The 26962-nt window shown below is 34.3% G+C and overlaps 1 protein-coding gene and 1 pseudogene across 1 annotated transcript; both read left to right on the plus strand.

Annotated features, from left to right (window-relative positions):
- Positions 1-20322: 20322 nt before the first annotated feature.
- Positions 20323-21793, plus strand: LOC148951474 (protein transport protein Sec61 subunit alpha pseudogene; annotated as a pseudogene).
- Positions 21794-22577: 784 nt separating this feature from the next.
- Positions 22578-24503, plus strand: LOC148951475 (uncharacterized). The gene has a single exon (XM_089091121.1). The coding sequence runs from the start codon at positions 22578-22580 to the stop codon at positions 24501-24503; it is 1926 nt and encodes a 641-aa protein (XP_088947247.1).
- The last annotated feature ends 2459 nt before the right edge of the window (positions 24504-26962 follow it).

The raw sequence follows: 26962 nt of genomic DNA on the forward strand, positions 1-26962 counted from the left end.
GGTAAAATCTGAGCTAATAAGGGTTTTTGACCGTAAACTATAGTTTTTTGAAAGAAAATTATGGAAAATATAATTCTCTGGTTAAAATTTAAGTCCTATTTTGGATCGAAAAATAAAACTATTTCTGTAAAATCTGAGTTAATAAGGGCTTTTGACCGTAAACTCTAGTTTTTAGTAAGAAAATTATGGAAAATACAATTCTCTGGTTCAAATGTGAAACTTAAGTCCATATTTGGATCGAAAAATAAAACTATTTCCGTAAAATCTGAGCTAATAAGGGTTTTTGATCGTAAAATCTAGTTTTTTGCAAGAAAATTATGGAAAATACAATTCTCTGGTTCAAATGTGAAACTTAAATCCATTTATTGATCGAAAAATAAAACTATTTACGTAAAATCTAAGCTAATAAGGGTTTTTGACCGTAAACTATAGTTTTTCTGTAAGAAAATTATGGAAAATACAATTTTCTGGTTCAAATGTGAAACTCAAGTCCATTTTTGGATCGAAAAAATAAACAATTTCTGTAAAATCTGAGCTAATAAGAGTTTTTGACCGTAAACTCTAGTTTATTGTAAAAAAAATTATTGTTGTGAAGTGTTCAATTTATAGTATTTGGGGGGTTTTAGTTGTAGATGCTTTTCTTCTCCCTTTATAGGGGAGATGAACTCTGGGCCTATGGTAATTAAACTTTGGTAGCGTGACTTAGGCTGTGACCGAACTAATGAGGCGTACCGACTGGGTATGTTCGAGAAGCTAAGGGTAGATCTTAGAGAGGTTGCCTAGAATACAATACTTTTATTCATTTAACATATAATATAATCGGATATATTCTTTCTACTAGGACTGGCTGTCCCAAGTAGACCACAAGTCTCAAAAACTACAATAATCTATAATAAGATACAGACACTTACAATGATCCGACAAAATTCCAAGGTATTTCTGATGAGAAAATAACGGGCAGAGGTTCACCTTGCAAGTCAAAAGGTCTGCCTTCAGTCCCAAAAATCGGGGTATACATATGTAAAACTAACCACGTCCTTCCGGTACATTGATGCATTTAGCAAGGAAATTGGTTATTGAGCAAGTTCCCTCAAGCCCAAACATTCCATGATTTGTATCTTTATCTTAAAAAGTGGTATTTTTAAACTTTGTTTTTGCGTCTTAATATATTTTTACTCAATTCTTAATTAACTACATTAGAAAGCTTTACCTAAATACTCCCCATTTAAAAAAGAGTCGTCCCAATTCTCCATATTTTACTTTTAAAACAACTTAATTTTGTTTGTAGCTATTATGCTGCCATGTTTAGGTCATTATATGCATCTACTCTCAATCGGTTTCCTGAGGATTATATTTTAGGTCCATTATTGGCCATATTCTTTTTTTTTTCGAAGGATTTCAATTTGAAATTCATCCTAGTTTCTCTTTTTCTCTGTCTCTAGGACTGACAATTACTCTTTTACCCTCTTCATATGCATCTTCTGTTTTAACTTGACCCCAAGCGGCTTAAACATAATATTAATGGTATCTTTTCTACAGGCATTTTCCCGCCTGGGGATCATAGACCAGGGGCCAAAATCAAGCATGTACTCAGGAATTTCCATAGAAAGGGGAAAATGGCACAATTTGCCTTCGGAGGACCCAATAATGAAAACGTCACTGATAATTTCAACAAGATATGGTGAACCTACCCTCCCCCCCCCGACCCTTAAACTTTCGTTTTATGTAGTATTCCTATTTTTTCTTCGGTAAAAAAAACTATGGGTTCAAGCAGACAATTCTTATTTCTGGTTTTAGATATTAATGAATGCCTATCACTTTGCAGTCCTGCTATACCTGCCTATCACTCTCTGAACTATAGAAAAGGGCTAAATTATATTTTTCCAACTTTTTCGGAAGATTATAAATCTAATGATTAATGTACTTTCTAATATTATAGAAAAATGGTGTTTTTCCAATTTTATTTTATTTTTTGAGGAACAGAAACTTAAACAACAAAAAGAGAATTTTCGAGGCCAAAACTATACGATTTTTCAGATAGGGACGGGACACTTAGGCCAATTTTGGCAGGGAGTGAAATCTTCCATCTCCTAACCACCTCCCAGCAGGCATGACGAAAATAAAATTTCACACATAAAATTATAAACCAAGTCAAATAAGTTTTCCTCCCAGGTATTTCTAGAGTTGAAATTAGGAACTTTTTCTCAAAACCTCAGTGCTGATTTTATCGGTGCAAAACGGTTCTGAAAGTTGGGTCTTGTGTAAATCAAATGCAAAGAAAATCTGAAAAGGTGGCATTCCTGTTTGACAATTAAATAAAAAAAAACAAGTTTTTTAAACTGAAAGTAATGAGCGAAATTAAAACTTAAAACGAACAGAAATTATTCCGTATATGAAAGGGGCTGTCCCCTCCTCAACGCCTCGCTCTTTACGCTAAAGTCTTTTATTGTTTTAAAAAAAAAGTTGTGGGACAGAGTCAACCTTTAGCGTAAAGAGCGAGGCGTTGAGGAGGGGACAGCCCCTTTTATATACGGAATAATTTCTGTTCATTTTAAGTTTTAATATCGCTCCTTACTTTCAGTTTAAAAAACTTGTTTTTTTCTTTAATTTCTGACCGTTTTTTAGTTAATACAGCTTTTATTTGCATAAAAATTTTACTTTTCTTTTGCTAAATGGATGTCTTTACAAATTAACTTACGTAACTAACTTCTATATTCGTATATTTTTCTTCTGGAAAAAAAAAACAAAGTTGCAGATTTTTGCAGATATGAGCTTGAAACCTATGTAATAGGGTTTTCTGATACGCTGAATCTGACGGTGTGATTTTCATTAAAATTCTTTCACTTGTAGGGGATGTTTCCCCCTCTTTAAAAAATCGAGTAAATTTTCTCAGGCTCGTAGCCTTTGATGAGTAACACTAAACTTAATAAAATTTATATATTTAGGATCAGCATTATAAACACATTCTTTTGATACATTTATTGACATCAAAATTTCGTTTTTAAAAGTTTCGATTACTATTGAGCCGTATCGCTTGTTTTTTTATTTTTTTTTTATTACGCATATGTTATTACTTATATGAAGGGGTTCTCCCCTTAGTCAATGCCACGCTCTTTACGTTAAAAGTTAAAAAAAATTTTGATTCACAAACCCCTGAATCACAAAGGCCGTTTAATTAGAATAGATAGCGCTTTTGAAAGCACTAAAAAAAACTGTATCGTAAAGAGCGAGGTATTGACTTGGGGGATAACCCCCTCATATACGTTATAATTTCTGTTCGTTTTAAGTTCTAATATTCCTTCTTACATTTCAGTTGAAAAAACTTGTTTTTTTTTTATTTAATTTCTGATCGTTTTTTAAATAATGCTTGGAAATCCGGCGCCCCCAGCATAGAAATTTCCCTTACCCCAAAGAAACATCCTCCACGGAAATATTATCCAGAGTACCCCCGTCCTCTAGCCCCCCCCTCCAGAAAAAATCCTTCCTGAAAATGGTTGTATACTTCCCAATAACCAATAAATAATGCTGGCAAGTCCGGCGCCCCCTTCATGGCAATTTCCCTTCCCCCATGAAAACTTCCTTCATGAACAGATCCTCCAACATAACCACCGACCCCCCCGTACCTCCCACTACCAGAAAAAAACCTCCAGAAAACTTCTGTATACTTCCCAATAACCAATACTATATGTTAACATTGGGTAAAGTTCATAACTTTTAGCCCTCCCTCTGGGAACTTCGGGCGATTAAGTCATCCTAAAAGACATATTTATCATATTTTCGACCATGCTGAACAAAATGGTTTTCTCAAAATTTTGATCGGGTGACTTTGGGAAAAAAATAAGCGTGGGAGGGGGCCTAGTTGCCCTCCATTTTTTTTGGTCACTTAAGAGGGCACTAGAACTTTTAATTTCCGTTCCAATGAGCCCTCCCACGATATTCTAGGACCACTGGGTCGATACGATCACCCCTGGGAAAAAAAAACAAAAAACAAACAAATAAACACGCATCCGTGATCTTTTTTCTGGCAAAAAATGTAAAATTCCACATTTTTGTAGATAGGAGCTTGAAACCTCTACAGTATGGTTCTCTGATACGCTGAATAAGATGGTGTGATTTTCATTAAGGTTTTATAAATTTTAGGGGGTCTTTCCCCCTTTTTTTGAAAATCTGCCAAATTTTCTCAGGCGCGTAACTTTTGATGAGTAGCACTAAACTTGAGGAAAATTATATATTTGAAATCAGCATAGTCCAGACCATTTCTGCAGTAGTGGATAGGCTTCCTGTCGGAAGACAGAAAAACCAAAATTTTACACTTTCCGCACCAAAGAACTTGGTATTAGTAGACACAAAAACCAAATTCGATCTAATTTATTTAGAATTATATTTAAAGAATCAGCCCAGGACATATTACACATTACATAACATGATTGGAACATGCATATCTTCACCTAAAACATTCATTTTTGTATCTTATAAATATCTCACGTGGTTCCCTCAAAGAACCCACACAAACTAGCATAAAAAAATAATTGGGTAATATCTTTTAAAATACTGTAAAATAATACTATAATAAACGGAAAAAAGGAAATATTTGAAGAAGGAAATAAATGTTTCTTTTATTATACCACAGCATATATGCACTCGAATTAGGTCGTACATCGGACATGATTGTGCAATATCAAAGAAAAATACCCCCCCTCCCCGGAACAAAACGATGTCGGACGATAAATCAAGGGCCGACACGGTCGTAACTAATTCGTATTGCTAGACAGTAAAAAAAAAATCATTAGAAATACTACTACTACAGCTACTACTAACTCCGAGCAGAGAATCATGTAGCTAAAAAAAATTGCAGCATCCCAGTGGCTCATGGACATTCCAGGCCACTTGCACATGAAAGGTGGAAGGATTCCACCAGATCGGTTAAACTGCTACTACGGAAAACTCATCATAATACTAATGAATAAATTACCAAAGTCCAATAATTGTTTCAGGTTTTTGTGTTTTTGGTGCCTGGTTATGGCCCCATTATTTCCTCGGACCTTGATGGTAGAATGAAATTTTGGGGTAAGTTAAATGTTTTAGTTTCTCTCGCTTCATTCTCTTGCCCGTCTTTGATGTTTGATAATGATTGAGGTAAATTTGAATCGATTGGGGGAACTTGTGAGTCGTCGTGTTGATTTTTCACAGATGAGTGAGGGTACCATGCATGAAGACCAGGTTGAGGGTGGAATGAATGTCGAGTGTGCTGATTCAAAATACGTGTGCCTGAATTAATTGAATGAATGGAAAGTTATGCAGGAGCTGAAAATGTATGGTATGAATTGTCCTGCTTTAAATAGTTCGTTTAATTATATTAATAAAGTTTCATCTAGGCTGGAACCTGATGTAATGGCTTTGACAGAAACTTGGCTGAAAGACCAGAACTCTTCATCATTGGATATACCAGGCTATAGGTTGTTTCTTCGGAATCGAGTGGAAAGACAGCATGGTGGTTTTGCAATTTATGTGAAAAATGGACATAATGTTAAGCCAAGGCCGGATATTGCTGTATATCGAGAAATGATTTTAAAATCAATGGTGTTAGAGGTTTCATTGTCTGGGTGCAAGTTATTTCTTGTTGTTGTTTATAGGCCCCCTTCAGGAAATTTGGATTAGTTTCCGGACCTGATGGATAATATGTTGGATAAAATACCGGATTCGCGAGTGCCTTGCTTTATAAGTGGTGATTTTAATATTGATTTGAATAATGTGCAAGATGTGAATTCGAAGGCAAGAAGTTTTTTGAATCTTATGTATAGTTATGGTCTTTCCCCTTCTGTTAATATTCCAACTAGAATATCTGGAGCTTCTGCATCTGTGATTGATAATCTGTTTTGAATGTTAGCTACGACTTGTCGCGAGTGTTAGTGAACGACGTTTCCGATCACTGTGCTATTGTGATCCGTGCAGCTATTAGTTGTTGTCGTCAAGGAGATGGTATGACTGAAGTTAAACAGCCTATAATTAATAAGAAAGCTATATATAAATATAGGACTAAACTAACGAATGAGTCATTTGAATGCCTTGATGGTACTTATTGTGTTAATGATAAATTTGGCAAATTGTATGATAAACTGATTCAGATGTTATATGAAAGTCTAGAGTTCAAACAAAAGCGTACACGTTATGATGTTACAAAGAAACCATGGATATCGAAAGTGCTACTTAAATCGATGGATAAAAGGCAAGAGCTCTATGGAAGGTCCACTAAAACTGGATCTCAATCAGATAAAGATATTTACAAAAGTTATAATAGAAATCTTAACACTCTTCTAAGACAGGCTAAAAAGCTCTACTTTGAAAATAGATTTAAAGAAGCAGAGGGCAATCCTGCGAAAACGTGGAGAATCATAAAGTTGGTAGTGAACCCTCGTGCTGCCCAGACTATCCCTGACATTCCTGATGCTCACTCTGATAATCAAGTTGCTAATAAAATGTGTGCACATTTTACAGATATTGGTAAGAGTGTATCTGATAGTGTTGTGCAGTCACCCAGTAATGGCTCTTACAATGATTTTCTCGATGAGGCAGCTGTAGTCTATATTCTTAAGACCAGTGACTCTTGCAGAGCTTGAGACGATAGCGAAGTCAATGAAGAATTCAGCAGCTGGGTCGGATTTTTTCAGTATTAGAATTCTTCGTTCAGTTTTGTCTATTATTTCAGGTCATTTGTTGTATTTGATTAATTCATGTTTTAAGAGTGGAGTTTACCCGGAATGTTTGAAAAGTGCTCATGTGGTACCCCTGTTTAAGAGTAGTGATAAGAATGATATGAATAATTCCAGACCAATATCAATGCTCCCAATAATATCGCGTCTATTTGAAAAACTGATTTATGTAAGAATGGTGGATTTTTTAAATAAAAATTCTTAATTTCACCCTACTCAGTTCGGATTTTGTCATGGGATGTCAACAGAGCAAGCTTTGCTTTTTTTAACAACATTTGTCAATGATTCGTTGGATGCGGGGTTGAAAGTTCCGTCTATATCTCTGGACATTATGAAAGCATTCGACTCTGTTGACCATAGTTTATTATTATCAAAATTAGAGCATGCCGGTATTCGTGGTAATTTTCATAGTTTGATTTTGTCTCGAAGAAAATTACGGAAAATACAATGCTCTGGTTCAAATGTGAAATTTAAGTCCTTTTTTGGATCGAATAAATAAACTATTTCTGTAAAATCTGAGCTAATAAGGGTTTATGACCGTAAACTCTAGTTTTTTGTGAGAAAATTATGGAAAATACAATTCTCTGGTTCAAGTGTGAAACTTAAGTCCTTTTTTACATCGAAAAATAAAACAGTTTCCGTAAAATCTGAGCTAATAAGGGTTTTTGACTGTAAACTCTAGTTTTTTGTATAAAAATTAAGGAAAATACAATTCGTTGGCTCAAATGTGAAACTTAAGTCCATTTATGGATCGAAAAATAAGACTATTTCCATAAAATCTGAGCTAATTAGGGTTTTTGACCGTAAACTATAGTTTTTTGTAAGAAAATTATGGAAAATACAATTCTCTGGTTCAAATTTGAAACTTAAGTCCATTTTTGGATCAAAAAAATAAACTATTTCTGTAAAATCTGAGTTAATAAGGGTTTTTGACCGTACCTTCTAGTTTTTTGTAAGAATATTATGGAAAATACAATTCTCTGGATCAAATGTGAAACTTAAGTCCATTTATGGATCGAAAAATAAGACTATTTCCATAAAATATGAGCTAATTAGGGTTTTTGACAGTAAACTATAGTTTTTTGTAAGAAAATTATGGAAAATACAATTCTCTGGTTCAAATTTGAAACTTAAGTCCATTTTTGGATCAAAAAAATAAACTATTTCTGTAAAATCTGAGTTAATAAGGGTTTTTGACCGTACGTTCTAGTTTTTTGTAAGAATATTATGGAAAATAAAATTCTCTGGTTCAAATGTGAAACTTAAGTCCATTTATGGATCGAAAAATAAAACCATTTCCGTTATATCTGAGCTAATTAGGGTTTTTGACCGTAAACTATAGTTTTTTGTAAGAAAATTATGGAAAATACGATTCTCTGGTTCAAATTTGAAACTTAAGTACATTTTTGGATCGAATAAATAAACTATTTTTGTAAAATCTGAGCTAATAAGGGTTTTTGACCGTAAACTCTAGTTTTTTGTAAGAAAACTATGGAAAATATAATTCTCTGGTTCAAATGTAAAACTTGTCCTTTTTTGGATCAAAAATAAAACTATTTCTGTAAAATATGAGTTAATAAGGGCTTTTGACCGTAAACTCTAGTTTTTTGTAAGAAAATTATGGAAAATACAATTCTCTGGTTCAAATGTGAAACTTAAGTCCATTTTTGGATTGAAAAATAAAACTATTTCCGTAAAATCTGAGCTATTAAGTGTTTTTGACCGTAAACTCTTGTTTTTTGTAAGAAAATTATGGAAAATACAATTCTCTAGTTCAAATGTGAAACTTAAGTCCATTTATTGATAAAAAGATAAAACTATTTCCGTAAAATCTGAGCTAATTAGGATTTTTGACCGTAAATTATAGTATTTTTTTTAGTAAGAAAATTATGGAAAATACAATTCTCTGGTTCAAATGTGAAACTTAAGTCCATTTTTGGATTGAAAAAATAAACTATTTCTGTAAAATCTGAGCTAATAAGAGTTTTTGACCGTAAACTCTAGTTTTTTGTAAAAAAAATATTGTTGTGAAGTGTTAAATTTATAGTATTTGGGGGGTTGTAGTTGTAAATGCCTTTCTTCTCCCTTTATAGGGGAGATAAACTCTGGGCCTAAGGTAATTAAACTTTGGTAGCGTGCCTTAGGCTGTGACTGAACTAATGAGGCGTACCGACTGGTTATGTTCGAGAACCTAAGGGTAGATCGTAGAGAGGTTGTCTAGAATACAATACTTTTATTCATTTAACATATAATATAATCGGATATATTCTTTCTACTGGGACGGGCTGTCCCAAGCAGACCAAAAGTCTCAAAAACTACAATAATCTATAAGATACAGACACTTACAATGATCCGACAAAATTCCAAGGTATTTCTAATGAGAAAATAAACGGGCAGAGGTTCACCCCGCAAGTCAAAAGGTCTGCGTTCAGTCCCGAAAATCGGGGTATATATATGTAAAACTAACCACGTCCTTCCGGTACATTGATGCATTTAGCCAGGAAATTGGTTATTGAGCAAGTTCCCTCCAAGCCCACACATTCCACGATTTGTATCTTTATCTTAAAAAGTGGTATTTTGAAACTTTGTTTTTGCGTCTTAATATATTTTTACTCAATTCATAATTGTCTAAATTAGAAAGCTTTACCTCAATACTCCCCATTTAAAGAAGAATTGTCCCAATTCTCCATATTTTACTTTTAAAACAACTTAATTCTGTTTATAGCTATTATGCTGCCATCTTTGGGTCATTATATGCATATAACCTCAATCGGTTTTCTTAGGATTATGTTTTAGGTCCAATCTTGGCCATATTCTTTTTTTTTTCGAAGGATTTCAATTTGAAATTTGTCCTTTTTTCTCTTTTTCGCTGTCTCTAGGACTGACAATTACTCGTTTACCTTCTTCATATGCACCTTCTGTTTTAACTTGACCCCAAGCGGCTTAAACATAATATTAATGGTTTTGCTAAAATTAGATTTCAAGTTATATTAGACAAGCTTATGAATTATTTGAGTTTAAATTTAATTCCACTTAATAATTTAATTTATCTTTGTGATGTGTTTGATATACCGTTTATTTTTCGTTTTAGAAATGCCTTGGTAAATTACACATAACATTTTGATCTTTAAATTTTCACATATTTTTCCAGCACAATGCATTTTCACATCTTTCAATAACATAAGCCATTGGGCTATGTAGCACATTTTCTAGGCCTAAATTAAGTTCTGATTTTATCTCACTTTTTGAAGAACTTGTAGTAAAGTCTGTATTACTGCTGTAGTTTCCAAATATCAGTTGATCAAGTATGGTTTGGTTTCCGATGGTATCAGGAAATAATTGAACTGGTTTGAAATTTGCTACTTTCCAAAAATGTGTCAAAATATAATTGAAAGAAAAACGGATCCGAAAAGATGCTACGAAAAATTTGATTTCCGAAAAAAAATAGCTAATGCTGTATCTAAAATAAATATCCATATTAGTATACATATAAAGCATATATTTTTACATATATAGCATAATGAAACACTAAATTTATGTATATATCCATGCATTCGAAAGTTAATTACTTTTAATTACTTTCTCCACTTTTTTAATTGCTCCAAAAATAATATTCCGCTTCACGAAACATTATGTTTCTTGCTGGATTATTCTTTTCAAACTTAATACTTAGCGGACCATTTCACAATAAAAACTATTTATACGTTGACTCGAAGTAAAACCTTTACATATACATTAAATCACTAGTTAAAATTTTAAAGTAAATTAAAACATAGTATATATATATATATATATATATATATATATATATATATATATATATATATATATATATATATATATATATATATATATATATATATATATATATATATATATATATATATATATATATATATATATATATATATATATATATATATATATATATATATATATATATATATATATATATATATATATATATATATATATATATATATATATATATATATATATATATATATATATATATATGTATATATATATATATATATATATATATATATATATATATATATATATATATATATATATATATATATATATATATATATCTATATATATATATATATCATATATACTATATATATATATATATATCTATATCTATATATATATATATATATATATATATTTTTTTTTTTTTTTATTTCTATATATTTTTTTTTGTATATGTATGTTTTTTTTTATATATATATATATATATATATATATATATATATATATATATATATATATATATATATATATATATATATATATATATATATATATATATATATATATATATATATATATATATATAAACCAATTTCCTGGCTATAAATCAATACCAATTTCCTGGCTAAATGCATCAATGTGCCGGAAGGACGTGGTTAGTTTTACATATATATACCCCGATTTTCGGGACTGAACGCAGACCTTTTGACTTGCGGGGTGAACCTCTGCCCGTTTATTTTCTCATTAGAAATACCTTGGAATTTTGTCGGATCATTGTAAGTGTCTGTATCTTATAGATTATTGTAGTTTTTGAGACTTTTGGTCTGCTTGGGACAGCCCGTCCCAGTAGAAAGAATATATCCGATTATATTATATGTTAAATGAATAAAAGTATTGTATTCTAGACAACCTCTCTACGATCTACCCTTAGGTTCTCGAACATAACCAGTCGGTACGCCTCATTAGTTCAGTCACAGCCTAAGGCACGCTACCAAAGTTTAATTACCTTAGGCCCAGAGTTTATCTCCCCTATAAAGGGAGAAGAAAGGCATTTACAACTACAACCCCCCAAATACTATAAATTTAACACTTCACAACAATATTTTTTTTACAAAAAACTAGAGTTTACGGTCAAAAACTCTTATTAGCTCAGATTTTACAGAAATAGTTTATTTTTTCAATCCAAAAATGGACTTAAGTTTCACATTTGAACCAGAGAATTGTATTTTCCATAATTTTCTTACTAAAAAAAAAACTATAATTTACGGTCAAAAATCCTAATTAGCTCAGATTTTACGGAAATAGTTTTATCTTTTTATCCATAAATGGACTTAAGTTTCACATTTGAACCAGAGAATTGTATTTTTCATAATTTTCTTACAAAAAACAAGAGTTTACGGTCAAAAACACTTAATAGCTCAGATTTTACGGAAACAGTTTTATTTTTCGATCCAAAAATGAACTTAAGTTTCACATTTGAACCAGAGGATTGTATTTTCCATAATTTTCTTACAAAAGACTAGAGTTTAAGGTCAAAAGCCCTTATTAACTCATATTTTACAGAAATAGTTTTATTTTTGATCCAAAAAAGGACAAGTTTTACATTTGAACCAGAGAATTATATTTTACATAGTTTTCTTACAAAAAACTAGAGTTTACGGTCAAAAACCCTTATTAGCTCAGATTTTACAAAAATAGTTTATTTATTCGATCCAAAAATGGACTTAAGTTTCAAATTTGAACCAGAGAATAGTATTTTCCATAATTTTCTTACAAAAAACTATAGTTTACGGTCAAAAACCCTAATTATCTCAGATATAACGGAAATGGTTTTATTTTTCGATCCATAAACGGACTTAAGTTTCACATTTGAACCAGAGAATTGTATTTTCCATAATATTCTTACAAAAAACTAGAAGGTACGGTCAAAAACCCTTATTAACTCAAATTTTCCAGAAATAGTTTATTTTTTCGATCCAAAAATGGACTTAAGTTTCACATTTGAATCAGATAATTGTATTTTCCATAATTTTCTTACAAAAAACTATAGTTTACGGTCAAAAACCCTAATTAGCTCAGATTTTACGGAAATAGTCTTATTTTTCGATCCATAAATGGACTTAAGTTTCACATTTGAACCAGAGAATTGTATTTTCCATAATATTCTTACAAAAAACTAGAAGGTACGGTCAAAAACCCTTATTAGCTCAAATTTTACAGAAATAGTTTATTTTTTCGATCCAAAAATGGACTTAAGTTTCAAATTTGAACCAGAGAATTGTATTTTCCATAATTTTCTTACAAAAAACTATAGTTTACGGTCAAAAACCCTAATTAGCTCAGATTTTACGGAAATAGTCTTATTTTTCGATCCATAAATGGACTTAAGTTTCACATTTGAGCCAACGAATTGTATTTTCCTTAATTTTTATACAAAAAACTAGAGTTTACAGTCAAAAACCCTTATTAGCTCAGATTTTACGGAAACAGTTTTATTTTTCGATGTAAAAAAGGACTTAAGTTTCACACTTGAACCAGAGAATTGTATTTTCCATAATTTTCTCACAAAAAACTAGAGTTTACGGTCATAAACCCTTATTAGCTCAGATTTTACAGAAATAGTTTATTTATTCGATCCAAAAAAGGACTTAAATTTCACATTTGAACCAGAGCATTGTATTTTCCGTAATTTTCTTCGAGACAAAATCAAAATATGAAAATTACCACGAATACCGGCATGCTCTAATTTTTATAATAATAAACTATGGTCAACAGAGTCGAATGCTTTCATAATGTCCAGAGATATAGACGGAACTTTCAACCCCGCATCCAACGAATCATTGACAAATGTTGTTAAAAAAAGCAAAGCTTGCTCTGTTGACATCCCATGACAAAATCCGAACTGAGTAGGGTGAAATTAAGAATTTTTATTTAAAAAATCCACCATTCTTACATAAATCAGTTTTTCAAATAGACGCGATATTATTGGGAGCATTGATATTGGTCTGGAATTATTCATATCATTCTTATCACTACTCTTAAACAGGGGTACCACATGAGCACTTTTCAAACATTCCGGGTAAACTCCACTCTTAAAACATGAATTAATCAAATACAACAAATGACCTGAAATAATAGACAAAACTGAACGAAGAATTCTAATACTGAAAAAATCCGACCCAGCTGCTGAATTCTTCATTGACTTCGCTATCGTCTCAAGCTCTGCAAGAGTCACTGGTCTTAAGAATATAGACTACAGCTGCCTCATCGAGAAAATCATTGTAAGAGCCATTACTGGGTGACTGCACAACACTATCAGATACACTCTTACCAATATCTGTAAAATGTGCACACATTTTATTAGCAACTTGATTATCAGAGTGAGCATCAGGAATGTCAGGGATAGTCTGGGCAGCACGAGGGTTCACTACCAACTTTATGATTCTCCACGTTTTCGCAGGATTGCCCTCTGCTTCTTTAAATCTATTTTCAAAGTAGAGCTTTTTAGCCTGTCTTAGAAGAGTGTTAAGATTTCTATTATAACTTTTGTAAATATCTTTATCTGATTGAGATCCAGTTTTAGTGGACCTTCCATAGAGCTCTTGCCTTTTATCCATCGATTTAAGTAGCACTTTCGATATCCATGGTTTCTTTGTAACATCATAACGTGTACGCTTTTGTTTGAACTCTAGACTTTCATATAACATCTGAATCAGTTTATCATACAATTTGCCAAATTTATCATTAACACAATAAGTACCATCAAGGCATTCAGATGACTCATTCGTAAGTTTAGTCCTATATTTATATATAGATTTCTTATCAATTATAGGCTGTTTAACTTCAGTCATACCATCTCCTTGACGACAACAACTAATAGCTGCACGGATCACAATAGCACAGTGATCGGAAACATCGTTCACTAGCACTCGCGACAAGTCGTAGCTAACATTCAAAACAGATTATCAATCACAGATGCAGAAGCTCCAGATATTCTAGTTGGAATATTAACAGAAGGGGAAAGACCATAACTATACATAAGATTCAAAAAACTTCTTGCCTTCGAATTCACATCTTGCACATTATTCAAATCAATATTAAAATCACCACTTATAAAGCAAGGCACTCGCGAATCCGGTATTTTATCCAACATATTATCCATCAGGTCCGGAAACTAATCCAAATTTCCTGAAGGGGGCCTATAAACAACAACAAGAAATAACTTGCACCCAGACAATGAAACCTCTAACACCATTGATTCTAAAATCATTTCTCGATATACAGCAATATCCGGCCTTGGCTTAACATTATGTCCATTTTTCACATAAATTGCAAAACCACCATGCTGTCTTTCCACTCGATTCCGAAGAAACAACCTATAGCCTGGTATATCCAATGATGAAGAGTTCTGGTCTTTCAGCCAAGTTTCTGTCAAAGCCATTACATCAGGTTCCAGCCTAGATGAAACTTTATTAATATAATTAAACGAACTATTTAAAGCACGACAATTCATACCATACATTTTCAGCTCCTGCATAACTTTCCATTCATTCAATTAATTCAGGCACACGTATTTTGAATCAGCACACTCGACATTCATTCCACCCTCAACCTGGTCTTCATGCATGGTACCCTCACTCATCTGTGAAAAATCAACACGACGACTCACAAGTTCCCCCAATCTATTCAAATTTACCTCAATCATTATCAAACATCAAAGACGGGCAAGAGAATGAAGCGAGAGAAACTAAAACATTTAACTTACCCCAAAATTTCATTCTACCATCAAGGTCCGAGGAAATAATGGGGCCATAACCAGGCACCAAAAACACAAAAACCTGAAACAATTATTGGACTTTGGTAATTTATTCATTAGTATTATGATGAGTTTTCCGTAGTAGCAGTTTAACCGATCTGGTGGAATCCTTCCACCTTTCATGTGCAAGTGGCCTGGAATGTCCATAAGCCACTGGGATGCTGCAATTTTTTTTAGCTACATGATTCTCTGCTCGGAGTTAGTAGTAGCTGTAGTAGTATTATTTCTAATGATTTTTTTTTACTGGCTAGCAATACGAATTAGTTACGACCGTGTCGGCCCTTGATTTATCGTCCGACATCGTGTTGTTCCGGGGAGGGGGGGTATTTGTCTTTGATATTGCACAATCATGTCCGATGTACGACCTCATTCGAGTGCATATATGCTGTGGTATAATAAAAGAAACATTTATTTCCTTCTTCAAATATTTCCTTTTTTCCGTTTATTATAGTATTATTTTACAGTATTTTAAAAGATATTACCCAATTATTTTTTTATGCTAGTTTGTGTGGGTTCTTTGAGGGAACCACGTGAGATATTTATAAGATACAAAAATGAATGTTTTAGGTGAAGATATGCATGTTCCAATCATGTTATGTAATGTGTAATATGTCCTGGGCTGATTCTTTAAATATAATTCTAAATAAATTAGATCGAATTTGGTTTTTGTGTCTACTAATACCAAGTTCTTTGGTGCGGAAAGTGTAAAATTTTGGTTTTTCTGTCTTCCGACAGGAAGCCTATCCACTACTGCAGAAATGGTCTGGACTATGCTGATTTCAAATATATAACTTTCATCAAGTTTAGTGCTACTCATCAAAAGTTACGCGCCTGAGAAAATTTGGCTGATTTTCAAAAAAAGGGGGAAAGACCCCCTAAGAGTTATAGAACCTTAATGAAAATCACACCATCTTATTCAGCGTATCAGAGAACCATACTGTAGAGGTTTCAAGCTCCTATCTACAAAAATGTGGAATTTTACATTTTTTGCCAGAAGAAAGATCACGGATGCGTGTTTATTTGTTTGTTTTTTGTTTTTTTTTCCCAGGGGTGATCGTATCGACCCAGTGGTCCTAGAATATCGTGGGAGGGCTCATTGGAACGGAAATTAAAAGTTCTAGTGCCCTCTTAAGTGACCAAAAAAAATGGAGGGCAACTAGGCCCCCTCCCACGCTTATTTTTTTCCCAAAGTCACCCGATCAAAATTTTGAGAAAACCATTTTGTTCAGCATGGTCGAAAATATGATAAATATGTCTTTTAGGATGACTTAATCGCCCGAAGTTCCCAGAGGGAGGGCTAAAGGTTATGAACTTTACCCAATGTTAACATATAGTATTGGTTATTGGGAAGTATACAGAAGTTTTCAGGAGGTTTTTTTCTGGTAGTGGGAGGGAAGGGTGGGTCGGTGGTTATGTTGGAGGATCTGTTTCTGAAGGAAGTTTTCATGGGGGAAGGGAAATTGCCATGAAGGGGGCGCCGGACTTGCCAGCATTATTTATTGGTTATTGGGAAGTATACAACCATTTTCAGGAAGGATTTTTTCTGGCGGGGGGGGGCGAGAGGACGGGGTTACTCTGGATAATAGGTCCTGGGAGGATGTTTCGTTGGGGTAAGGGAAATGTCTAGGAAGGGGGCGCCGGATTTCCAAGCATTATTTAAGAAACGATCAGAAATTAAATAAAAAAAAAACAAGTTTTTTCAACTGAAATGTAGAAGGAATATTAGAACTTAAAACGAACAGAAATTATAACGTATATGAGGGGGTGTTCCCCCAAGTCAATACCTCGCTCTTTACGCTACAGTTTTTTTTAGTGCTTTGAAAAGAGCTATCTATTCTAATTAAACGGCCTTTGTGATTCAGGGGTTTGTGAATCAAAATTTTTTTAACTTTTAACGTAAAGAGCGTGGCATTGACTAAGGGGAGAACCCCTTCATATAAGTAATAACATATGCGTAATAAAAAAAAAATAAAAAAACAAGCGATACGGCTCAATAGTAATCGAAACTTTTAAAAACGAAATTTTGATGTCAATAAATGTATCAAAAGAATGTGTTTATAATGCTGATCCTAAATATATAAATTTTATTAAGTTTAGTGTTACTCATCAAAGGCTACGAGCCTGAGAAAATTTACTCGATTTTTTAAAGAGGGGGAAACATCCCCTACAAGTGAAAGAATTTTAATGAAAATCACACCGTCAGATTCAGCGTATCAGAAAACCCTATTACATAGGTTTCAAGCTCATATCTGCAAAAATCTGCAACTTTGTATTTTTTGCCAAAAGAAAAATATACGAATATAGAAGTTAGTTACGTAAGTTAATTTGTAAAGACATCCATTTAGCAAAAGAAAAGTAAAATTTTTATGCAAATAAAAGCTGCATTAACTAAAAAACGATCAGAAATTAAATAAAAAAACAAGTTTTTTAAACTGAAAGTAGGGAGCGACATTAAAACTTAAAACGAACAGAAATTATTCCGTATATGAAAGGGGCTGTCTCCTCCTCAACGCCTCGCTCTTTACGCTAAAGTTTGACTCTGTCCCACAACTTTTTTTTTAAAACAATAAAAGACTTTAGCGTAAAGAGCGAGGCGGTGAGGAGGGGACAGCCCCTTTCATATACGGAATAATTTCTGTTCGTTTTAAGTTTTAATTTCGCTCATTACTTTCAGTTTAAAAAACTTGTTTTTTTTTATTTAATTGTCAAACAGGAATGCCACCTTTTCAGATTTTCTTTGCATTTGATTTACACAAGACCCAACTTTCAGAACCGTTTTGCACCGATAAAATCAGCACTGAGGTTTTGAGAAAAAGTTCCTAATTTCAACTCTAGAAATACCTGGGAGGAAAACTTATTTGACTTGGTTTATAATTTTATGTGTGAAATTTTATTTTCGTCATGCCTGCTGGGAGGTGGTTAGGAGATGGAAGATTTCACTCCCTGCCAAAATTGGCCTAAGTGTCCCGTCCCTATCTGAAAAATCGTATAGTTTTGGCCTCGAAAATTCTCTTTTTGTTGTTTAAGTTTCTGTTCCTCAAAAAATAAAATAAAATTGGAAAAACACCATTTTTCTATAATATTAGAAAGTACATTAATCATTAGATTTATAATCTTCCCAAAAAGTTGGAAAAATATAATTTAGCCCTTTTCTATAGTTCAGAGAGTGATAGGCAGGTATAGCAGGACTGCAAAGTGATAGGCATTCATTAATATCTAAAACCAGAAATAAGAATTGTCTGCTTGAACCCATAGTTTTTTTTACCGAAGAAAAAATAGGAATACTACATAAAACGAAAGTTTAAGGGTCGGGGGGGGAGGGTAGGTTCACCATATCTTGTTGAAATTATCAGTGACGTTTTCATTATTGGGTCCTCCGAAGGCAAATTGTGCCATTTTCCCCTTTCTATGGAAATTCCTGAGTACATGCTTGACTTTGGCCCCTGGTCTATGATCCCCAGGCGGGAAAATGCCTGTAGAAAAGATATATTTGTAATAAGACGCACTTTTCTGAAATGAACCCGCCCAAAAGTCTTTTTTTAAGTATCTTTATTTCTTTTTTAGGAATTCCTTTTGTCATAAACTTTCTTACATCCTTTGCTTTTGTCTTTCACTTTTGTCTAAATTTAAGTTCCGACTCAAATTGTACACCACATAACGTTTAGGAATATGTGACAGTATATAAGGAACTCTCTGTCCCCACCCCCTTAGTTGCCCAGATGATTACGTATTTCATTATTTACTCGTAGATCGAGCAAAGGACACACAAAATGGTCAAATAGTTGCGCTAAAAAAAATGAGGATGGATCGAGAAAGAGATGGCATGCTTGTGAGTGGCATTAGAGAAATCAATATTTTGCTGTCATGTCGACACCAGAATATAGTTAGGCTTCATGAAGTCGGTGTCGGTAAGTGTTATTTTTATACTATTTTATTTTGTTCTATGGACTGCTAATAGTCACCAGAGAAAGCAAAGAACTCCAGGAAAAAATTGGTGAAAAGTACTCAAAAACTCACTTTTTAAAACCTGAGCCCACTCTTCCCTTCGGGAAAATATGCTCCTCCTCCCCTCCCCTATAAGTGTCTAACCCATCTGCATCTACTTACCATGTATATATTATCTTTATTTTTTTGTTAAAAGATAAATCATCTTTTGAAAGTTAATTACATTTGAAAGATAAATTGTTTATCTTTATAAAACTTTTATCTCTATATAATTATTATTATTTATTGAAAACCTGTCTTATTACAAAAAGGAAATAACAGAGCACCATAAAAAAAAGATCACTGTGCAACTATTACATTGTAACTAGTGTAGATGGAGTTGGTTCCAAGCATGTTTTAACAATAAAAATGAGGGAGCACAACAGAAGGGCACTATACTTTCTAGGACGAAAGACAATTAGAAAACACAGAAATATGACAAAGTTTCTTTCTCTGACGTTTGCTGAAAACGCAAAAATTTGCTCGCAAAATTTAAATGCAACAGTTTTTTCCATTTTTGAACAATAATTTTCTCAAAATAAATATATATGAAAAATATTAACTTGATATATATTCATTAAGCTAGATTTTAAAATAAAAATACACGCAACTATTTCAAAAAAAAATACTCGCTGAACGGCTCCATATTTTTTCGGAAACATTGGCATCCTGGGATATTCTGGCCTAAAAAAAACGATCTAGATAGGTCAGAAGTTTGTGAAAATTCGTTAAGAGCCTTAATTTTAGAAGAAAAAAATTATGTGAATGACATCATTTTTATATACATCAGTATGGAAATGACGTTGTCATAGTTGTCACACTTAAGAAGAAAAATTGAAGATTTTCATGTACAAGAAGTTTAAATTAAATTGCTTAAATAGCAAAAACTGGTAACTGCAAAAATATTTTCACATACTTTGACAAGGGATTACATCAATTCAAAAACCTTTAAAAAGAAAACAAAAAGTTTGAAGCTTAGTAGAATTAGAAAGCTGACAGGTAGGTAAACAGTTTGAGGAAGAATATAGAAAGAGGGAACATACTGTAAATATGGCCTTTAAGTTTTTGGAATTCAGTGCACCCTTCTGCAGTATACTACCTGAAATCACCGAACCTAGAAGAAGGGTTTGGTTCAAGGAAAAAGTTATATGGACAGCGATTACCCTTTCCATATTCTTGATTTGCTGCCAGATACCACTTTTTGGTATCATGTCTTCAGATTCAGCAGATCCTTTCTACTGGATTCGAGTTATCCTAGCATCAAACAGAGGAACTTTGATGGAACTTGGAATTTCACCAATTGTGACCTCTGGACTAATTATGGAATTTCTAGCTGGAGCCAAAATGATCGAAGTTGGAGATACCCCGAGAGATAGACAACTCTTCAATGGAGCACAGAAACTATTTGGCATGATTATTACTGTCGCCCAAGCAATTGTATATGTGATGACTGGCATGTATGGTGATCCAAGTGATATTGGCTTAGGAGTTGGTCTTTTGATTGTCATACAATTGTTCATTGCTGGTTTGATTGTACTTTTTTTGGACGAATTGCTTCAAAAAGGCTACGGACTAGGATCAGGAATTTCTCTTTTCATTGCAACAAATATCTGTGAAACAATTATCTGGAAAGCATTCAGTCCCTTTACAGTCAACACTGGAAGAGGTACAGAATTTGAAGGTGCAGTCATTGCTTTGTTCTATTTGCTAGCCAACAGACAAGACAAAGTCAGAGCATTGCGTGAAGCTTTCTATAGGCAAAATTTACCCAACCTCTTGAACTTGATGGCAACTGTCCTCGTATTCGCCGTTGTTATCTACTTTCAAGGTTTCCGTGTCGATCTTCCAATTAAGTCATCCCGCTACAGGGGCCAGTATAGCAGCTATCCTATCAAGCTGTTCTACACTTCGAATATTCCTATTATTCTTCAGTCTACCCTTGTATCAAACCTCTACGTTTTGTCCCAGATGTTGTCTGCTAGATTTGCTGGTAACTTTCTTGTAAACCTACTTGGTGTATGGTCTGACGTTGCAGGTGGAGGAACTGCTCATGCTCATCCAATCGGAGGTTTGTGTTACTACTTGTCACCCCCTGAAAGCTTGGGTGGCATAGTTGATGATCCGATTCATGCCTTAATGTATATTATTTTTCTGCTTGGATCCTGTGCTTTTTTCTCCAAATCTTGGATCGACATTTCTGGATCATCTGCTAAAGATTTTGCCAAGCAACTTAAAGAGCAGCGAATGGTAATGAGAGGTCATAGGGAGAAGTCGATGATCCATCAATTGAACAGGTATATCCCAACGGCTGCTGCATTCGGGGGCCTTTGCATTGGTGCTTTATCAGTTTTAGCTGATATGCTTGGTGCCATTGGCTCAGGCACTGGTATTCTGTTGGCTGTCACAATTATATATCAATATTTTGAGATATTTGTAAAGGAACAGTCCGAGGTTGGAGGAATGAGTTCAATGTTCTTTTAAAAAGTGACCTTGTAAGACAAATGTTTTCCAGTGGGAGTGATTTCTGGATTATATTTGAGACTACTGCGTCTTTTCTATCTCCCCGTGGAGAAAGTATGTTAGAGTGAACGTGTCGTTATTTATTTATAATTGAAGGACTTGGACAACGTATTATATGTTGCTGTTTTTTTTTTTTTTTTTTTTTTTTTTTTTTTTTTTTTTAATATCTTAAAGTGATTTCCTTCTTAGGAGTCAATAGTATTCTAGCGATTTCTGGTGCTGGGCTATAACAGTATGAAAAACTGTTTTTAGAGCAAATTTTTGACAATTATTATTTTTATTTTCCTTTTTCTATAGTATCAACTATATTGGTTTCTTTTTTTCGTTATAAATTTGCTCAGAGGATCGATCCTTATTTATTTATTTATTGTTAATATAGTCAGGATTGAAAATATGGAAGGGTAGAACAAATGGGGTAGGTCCGGGGGATTCCGGCCCCACGGTCAGGGATTGGCGTCCCTGCCCCTAGCCGAGCCGAAGACACCGGTTGGGCAGTGGCCTAGCAAGTCGCTCCCGTTGACAAAAAATATGCTAAAGACACGGCAGTGGAAAGCCTTGGATCAAATCCCAATATGATGACAACCCATGCATGCGCCTAAAACAGATTTCTGAACGAGAATAAACCATTACAAGTAGGATTTTTGAACTAAAGGACCAGTTTGGCTCTTTCAAAAACTGAACAAGTTCTACAGGGGTGCAAAAACTTTCGGCTAGACATCCTCACAGTGGCCGAAGCACGATGGAAAGGCTGTGGAGAAAAGAATCTCAAAACAGTAAACAGCAACATGACTTATACAGTTCTGTACAGCGGAAAAATGGACAGATATGCAGCTGGAGTTGCAGCTATATTGAACCCAAATGCAGCAAAGTCTCTCTGCTCGTGGAAATCGATTAACGAGAGAATCCTGTATACACGATTTGCATCTAAACATGCAAAGCTGTCGCTAGTCATATGCTATGCACCAACAAATGATGCCGATGAAACCTCAAAAGACGGTTTTTATGAAACCCTCCAGTCCGTCCTAGACTCCATCCCTCTCCATGACGTCGCTTGCTTGGCAGGTGACCTAAATATGAAAGTTGGTCAGGACATATCATACTGCCCCGAGGTGTTGGGACATCACGGACTTGGAACTATCAACGAAAATGGTGAAAGGCTAGTCAGCTTTGCCATGTCGAATGACCTGTTGATAGGAGGTACATTATTCGAGCACAAAGATATACATAAGTATACATGGACATCCCCAGACAAAACTGTCAAAAACCAGATTTACCACTTTCTAATCCGACGACGGTGGAGAACTAGTCTGAAAGACGTGAGGAGTCACAGAAGTGCGGACGTTGGTTCGGATCATGAACTTCTTGTACCAACACTCAAGTTGAAACTCCGCTCCAACAGATCCCGACAACCAACAAAACTACCAAGCAATTTTGATGTGGAGAAGCTCAGAGACAAGAATGTCAGGAGACAATTTAACATCAAACTCTCGAACAGATTCGAGGCCCTTGCTGATATACCACAAGATGTGGAAGAAGCTTGGACGACTATACAACAGAACTACGCAGAAACTGCTGAAGAAGTTCTTGGCTTTAAAAAGTCAATAAAGGAACAGTGGATATCCCAGAAGACAAGGGACTTGATCGAAAACCACAAGAAAATAAAACAGAGCACGCTCAGTAATGATCTCTCTGCTGATGTCATGAAAGACATAGCTTATAAAGAAGCGGACAGAGAAGTGAAGAAAAGTGCTAGGTCAGACAAACGAAAGCACCTCAATGAGAAAGCAAGAATGGCAGAAGAAGAAGCCAGACGTGGTGACACGAGAGCTGTGTACCGCCTAACTAAGGAAATCGTTGGGAAGACAAACGTAAAAGAAGGACCAGTAAAAGGGGAAAACGGAAGACTGCTAACCGATCCAGATGACCGAAAAAATAGATGGGTGGATTACTTTGAAAACCTTCTCAATCGCCCATCCCCTTCTGTTCCACCAGATATTCCGGACAGCCCATTTTCAGATCTTCTCATTAATGAAAACGAGCCAACGGCGGACGAGATCCTTTCAACCTCGAAAAAGCTGAAGAATGGAAAATCTCCGGGTAGCGACCGTATATCTGGAGAAATGGTCAAGTCATCGATCCGCAGGTCCCTTTCAGTGTGGCTAGTCTTCTTTTCACTCCTCTGGCAAAAAGAAAAAGTCCCAAAGGACTGGAGAGCAGGAACCATTATTAAACTGTTCAAAAAAGGAGACGCGACAGTCTGTGGCAATTACAGAGGCATCAACCTCCTCTCGATACCCGGAAAACTCTTCTGCATAATCATCCTGACAAGACTTCAAGCCTTCTTAGACCCGCATTTACGCGAGGAGCAACATGGTTTCCGACCAAAAAGATCTTGCGCCGATCTGATATTCACACTACGGACCAAGCTTGAAGAATCAAATGAATGGAGACAACGTCAATATCTATTTTTTGTCGATTTTGAAAAAGCGTTCGACTCAATAGACCACCCAATACTATGGAGGATCCTGATCTTCTACGGTATTCCTGAAAAGCTGGTTCGCCTTGTCATAGCAATGTATGAAGACACGGAATGCTGCGTGAGAACCTCCGAAGGAAATACAAGATATTTCAAAGTGATGACAGGTGTCAAACAAGGATGCGTATTGTCTCCATTCCTCTTTATTCTCATAGTGGACTACATATTCAGATAAATTGATGGATACGGGATCAAAATTGCAGGCAGACTAGTCCAAGATCTCGACTTTGCAGACGATGTTGGATTGATGGGGAAAGACAAAAGCAAACTTCAAGACTTTTTATGCAAGTTAGCCGAAAGAGCGGAGCAGTTTGGGTTACATATCAACGCCCCCAAAACCAAAGCGATGTCAACCACTAACTCACCGATGAATATCCAGCTGGGGACTGAAAGCATAGAGCAAGTCACTGACTTCCGATATCTTGGCAGCACCGTCTCGTTTAGTGGCGACTCCGAAAAAGAACTACGAACACGAATAGTCCTGGGAAGCTCGGCATTTCAACGATTTCGACCAGTCTGGAGATCAGCGAAGTACTCACTTCAGCTAAAACTTCGCCTTTTCAGAAGCAACGTTTTTTTGATTTTATCAATTTTATTTGACGTATCTGACACAGGATGTTGATAAGGAATTTATTCACTCTGAGACTTAACGAAAAATGTATTTAAGTTTCGCCTATGAGCCAACGAATTGTATTTTCCATAATTTTCCATAAGGACGAAGATGAAAAATTGAAATAAACAAGAATTACCGTACATTTTGTTTTTTTTATAATTTTGTTACCAAAGGCAAATTGGCCTTTGGTTTTAAAATCTTATCCAGTTTTTACGAAGTATTAATGAGACCGTCATCTCCTCTTAACCCCTGCTCTTTGCACAACTGTTCATTTTCCCCACACGACATTCCCTCCGATATTTCTGGGGGGAGGTGTGACGGTGTTCCAGCACGGGGCCTATGGGGGGGGCGGTCGGAGGGATCACAGGCCCACATTGGTCTTGCACTACGGAAAAAAAGAGAGATCTAAAACCATTATGTGATTCCTGCATTTCGCACAATGTGAAAAATACCTTTGTTTCTGCTAAGAGGCTGTCATTATTAGGCTATGGGCATTAGAGTGGCCGTTCGTCCACTTTCGTCTCTGAAGGCGGAAGAAAAAGAAAAAAAAAGGTTAAACTGATTATCAGTTAAGGTAACCCCTCAAGGTTGTTAACTCAGGCAATTTGTTATAAATTTGAGACAACATCAATCTATGAAAATGTTTAATGATGATAGAATGACATTGTGAGTTGACCTAGCTTTACCTCTCCGATGTGTTCTGTATAATACACAAGTTGTGTGTGAACAGTGTTGTCAGTTTAAAATAGGGTCCAGTATACTAAAAAGTTGATACTAAGAGAGATGTAGATGGCAAGAAAATAATTTTAATAAAGAAATTCAGAACAAACCTTAGAAATCTTTGCAAATCAAGTAGTAAAGTGTATGAGAGTGCGAACCATCAATGATCATGAGCACCAATGACCCTAACCAGAAGAGACATCTACCCCCCCACGGTCCCAGCGCCCCCCCCTCGAAGGGTGCCCCCGCCCCACACACGTTTTGGCCCCCGCCCCCCATTTTTTTTCTTTTTTTTTCTTTTTTTTTGCCATTGACAATTTTTATGATAAAAATTAACATTACTTACGATCGTATATTTCAAATGTTAAACTTAAGTCTATTTTTGGATAGAAAAATAGACTATTTATGTAAAATCTTAGTTAATAAGGGTTTTTTACCGTAAAATCTATTTTTTTTTAAGAAAGTTATGGAAAATACAATTCTCTGGTTCATATATGAAACTTAAGTCTATTGTTAGAGTAAAAAATAAAACTATGTTAGTAAATCTGAGGTAATAAGGGTTTTTGATCATAAACTCATGCTTTTTTTAAGAAGATTATGGAAAATAAAATTCTCTGTTTCAAATGTGAAACTTAAGTCCATTTAGGGATCGAAAAATAAAACCATGTCCGTTATATCTGAGCTAATTAGGGTTTTTGACCATAAACAATAGTTTTTTGTAAGAAAATTATGTAAAATACAAATCTCAGATTCAAATGTGAATCTAAATTCCAATTATGTATCGAAAAAATAAACTATTTCTGTAAAATCTGACCTAATAAGGGTTTTTGACCGTAAAATCTAGTTTTTTGTAAGAAAATTATGAAAAATACAATTATCTGGTTCAAATGTGAAACTCAAGTTATTTTTTGAATCAAAAAATAAAACTATATCTGTAAAATCTGAGTTAATAAGGACTTTTGACCGTAAACTCTAGTTTTTTGTAAGAAAATTATGAAAAATACAATTCTCTGGTTCAAATGTGAAACTAAAAGTCCCATTTATGGATCGAAAAATAAAACTATTTACGTAAAATCTGAGCTAATTAGGGTTTTTGACCGTAAACTATAGTTTTTTTTGTAAGAAAATTATGGAAAATGCAATTCTCTGGTTCAAATGTGAAACTTAAGTCCATTTTTGGATCGTGTTTTGTTGGGGTTTACCTTGTCAAACTTACATTCTCATGATTTTTCAAAGTTCATTTCGAATTTTTTTCATTGAAATGCAAGAGTTGGAATATTTCAGTAGTGTTTTGTCATGGT

This window comes from Artemia sp. Qi Xiang Cuo, chromosome 6 (genome assembly GCF_049724085.1).
Source record: "Artemia sp. Qi Xiang Cuo chromosome 6, ASM4972408v1, whole genome shotgun sequence".
Classification (NCBI taxonomy): Eukaryota; Metazoa; Arthropoda; class Branchiopoda; order Anostraca; family Artemiidae; genus Artemia; species Artemia sp. Qi Xiang Cuo.